The sequence below is a fragment of the Pteropus vampyrus genome, unplaced genomic scaffold (genome assembly GCF_000151845.1).
Source record: "Pteropus vampyrus isolate Shadow unplaced genomic scaffold, Pvam_2.0 Scaffold45, whole genome shotgun sequence".
Taxonomy (NCBI): domain Eukaryota; kingdom Metazoa; phylum Chordata; class Mammalia; order Chiroptera; family Pteropodidae; genus Pteropus; species Pteropus vampyrus.
The window spans coordinates 492206-495293 of NW_011888826.1; the positions used below are offsets into that span (position 1 = coordinate 492206).

Genomic DNA, 3088 nt, shown 5'->3' on the forward strand with positions numbered 1-3088 from the left:
GACATTTTATTCTCTGATATAAATATTTGGGCTAACAATAATTTCAAGTCTAAGAATATGACAGGTGTAGCACTCTCATTGCATCACTGCTGAGGCGACCTTCCCACCCCACCTCCCTCCCTGAAAGCCCTGTACATGCCCATCACCTGGAAAGCTCTGCTCAGGTCCCAAACACGGGAACTGGGCCGAGCCCCGCAGCTTCCCAGGCCCTCCCATCACCTCCTCCCGGGTAGCTCCTGTCACTGCCTAGAAAAGGCCGGGCTTAGCTCAAGCCACTGCGGGCTGCTGAGATCCACGCGGCCCTCCATTATTCCCTGTGGCCAGCTTGAAGGGGAAGCAAAGGAGCTTTCCCGAGCAGGTGTGGGCGGCCGCGTGACGGCAGTAATCTTACTCAGAAGAAGGCACTGACAGGTAACAGGCACGTCACCTGTGCACTCTGCCTCGCCGGCTGGGTCTGAAACCCAGGTCTTTTGGCTGCCCTACCAGCCCTCCTTAAAAGGCCTCCCACACCTGGGAAAGGGCATATCAAGCAGATTCCTTTGCGAGATGGGTAAATCTAATAAACTCCTTACCTCCTTCCCTGAGAAGCGGTTACTGCAGTGGTGGTGTGTTCTATACTGCTCTTAACACAGACTTCAAAAAGCGAGCGTCTTTCTGGGCCCCAACAGTAATTCCTCTAGACCCAGGCTCAGAGCAAAGGACAGGCTGGGTCCTGGACTTATCTGCGCTCCACGAGGAGCTAGGAGCTCGGCCGGCGCCGGCCACCAGAAGGACAAGTCAGGGCTTTGGCTTCTTGTACGCAACGAGCGCTCCCCTGCGACCCCGGGGCCTCCCCTAGGTCCCGTGCAGGGACAGAGCCAACGCGAGCAAGAGGAGCACCGGCGGCGGAGCGCCTGGCTTAGCCCTCCGCATGTCCGCACCTGGAGGACTCAGCAGGAGCTTCAGTGCAGGCGGGTCCCAAGGCAGGTAGTGGTGGGTCGCGGCCCAGGAGAGGGGCGGCGGGGCGGAGCTCGTGGCTACCGAGCCTAATGAATTGATTGCTAATTATCTAATTGTCTCCTAACCAACTGATTGCTAATTATCTAATGAATCAATTGATTGCTGATTTGCGTAGTGAAAAACAGGTGAGACGGGGAAGGAATAACCTCATTGTCCAACGTTCAATTACAAAGAGATCCTGTCAGTCACGAACCCTGAAAAATAATCCCAACTCCTTCAAATCGTTTTTTAGACGTTATTTCCAAGTCCTGGAAATTGGGAAAACAAAAACAATCTTGACAAGAGCCCTGTAAAACCATGTCTTTGAATGAAACTTTTGAAAAAGTTCTCATACAGGTGAAGACTGCTGCTTCTAATCACTTTACTATTAAGCGTAAAAATCTGGTATTCCCAAAGAACAGTTAATGGCGTATGAGAATGGCTTTCCACCACAGGAGACACAGACAAGAGATCTTAGGGGGGGAAAAAAAACCCAAAAAACCTTTAAGAGTCTCAGAAGACCCTAGTTAGGTAGAATAAGTTCTTTCTCACATCTCTGCTCAAATGAAATAACACATTAGAAGTCCACAGACACTGACAAGCATTTTGAAAATTTAATTAGAAATATAATAAGTTAGGGACAATTTTGAAAAATAATGAGAAAAATACAGTGTGAAATAATGCTAGTAGAAGAAGTGATACAGAAATGACAATGAGAAATGGATTCCACATCAACTATCAATAAAAAAAACATGCAAGAAACTGAACCATTTTCTGCTTTCTGTACATTGAAACTAGAGGAAGCGAACAATCTGATTAACTTTTCAAAGCTTGACAGTTTGAGTTCTATTTTTTGTTCAGTCCTTACCCATGGGACATCAAGAAACCAGACTCGATTCTCTCTCTGACAAAGTGAAGAAATTGAATTTCAGTTGTGCTCAGACTGCATGTAGCATGTGAAAGAAGCACTTGGTGTGGGTCTGTGAAGAATGCAGATTCTGACACTCCAGGACTTTCAGTTCCACTCAGAGGTGCCCCATGAATCTGCATTTCAAAAGCCTCTGGGTGGTTCTAAAGCAAGTGGTCCCTGAAACCCACTTTTATTCACTCAGCAAAAATGATTTAAAAGCAAACTGTACATCAGGCACAGCAGAAAACACTGGAGCTACTGCAATGATTAAAAGTGATAGACAAGATCCTTGTCTTTGTGAAGCACCTCGCTTTGGGGATCTAGTTCACCAACATCATGAGGTTGTCATAAATAAAGAGGTTGCTCAGAGCTAAGTTACTCTTTGCTTTTTGTTCTTTGTTCTGTTCATTGCTTATTTATAACTACTTATTTATAACTACTGCCCCAGCTGAATGGTATTTGCCCTACTCCTTGCTAATTAGTTCAGAAACAACTTTAAGTGTTTATGTATATAGACTCTCAGTAATATATGACAACTTATTTTTTAAAAGATTTTGAGAGCTGTTTTAGGTTCACAGCAAAATTGAGAGGAAGATACAGAGATTTTCCACATACTCCCTGCCATTCCCTTCCAAACCCAACCCACACACAGAAAGCACAGCCTCCTCCATTATCGACATCCCTGACCAGAGTGGTACATTTGTTACAACTGAAGAACCTACATTGACACATCGTTATCACCCAGAGTGCATAGTTTACATTAGAGTTCACTCTTGGTATTGTACATTCTACAGGTTGAACAAACGCATCTAACCACTGTAGTATTATGTGGCGTAGTTTCACTTCCCTAAAAATCCTCTGTGTTCTACCTATTCATCCCTTTCTCCCCTTCAACCCAACCACTGATCTTTTTACTGTCTCTATAATTTTGCATTTTCCAAAATATCATATAATTGAAATCTTACAGAATGTAGCCTTTTTGGTTTGGCTTCTTTCACTTAGTAACATACATTTACATTTTCTCCAGGTCTTTTCATGCTTTGATGGCTCATTTATTTTTAGCAACCAATAATATTCCACTGTCTGGATGTACCAATTTATTGATCCATTCACCTACTGAAGGACATCTTGGTTACTTCCAAGTTTTAGTGATTATGAGTAAAGCTGCTATAAACATCTGTGTCCAGGTTTTTGTGTGGA

At 44.3% G+C, this 3088-nt stretch overlaps 1 protein-coding gene across 1 annotated transcript in view; it reads right to left on the reverse strand.

The window, feature by feature from the left end:
* The window catches only part of ALKAL1 (ALK and LTK ligand 1), a 12473-nt gene extending 11561 nt beyond the window's left edge, over nt 1-912 (reverse strand). Inside the window, 1 exon segment of the mRNA XM_011359198.1 lies at nt 734-912. Within this exon segment, the coding sequence (XP_011357500.1) occupies nt 734-912 (179 nt within the window).
* Nucleotides 913-3088: the final 2176 nt, after the last annotated feature.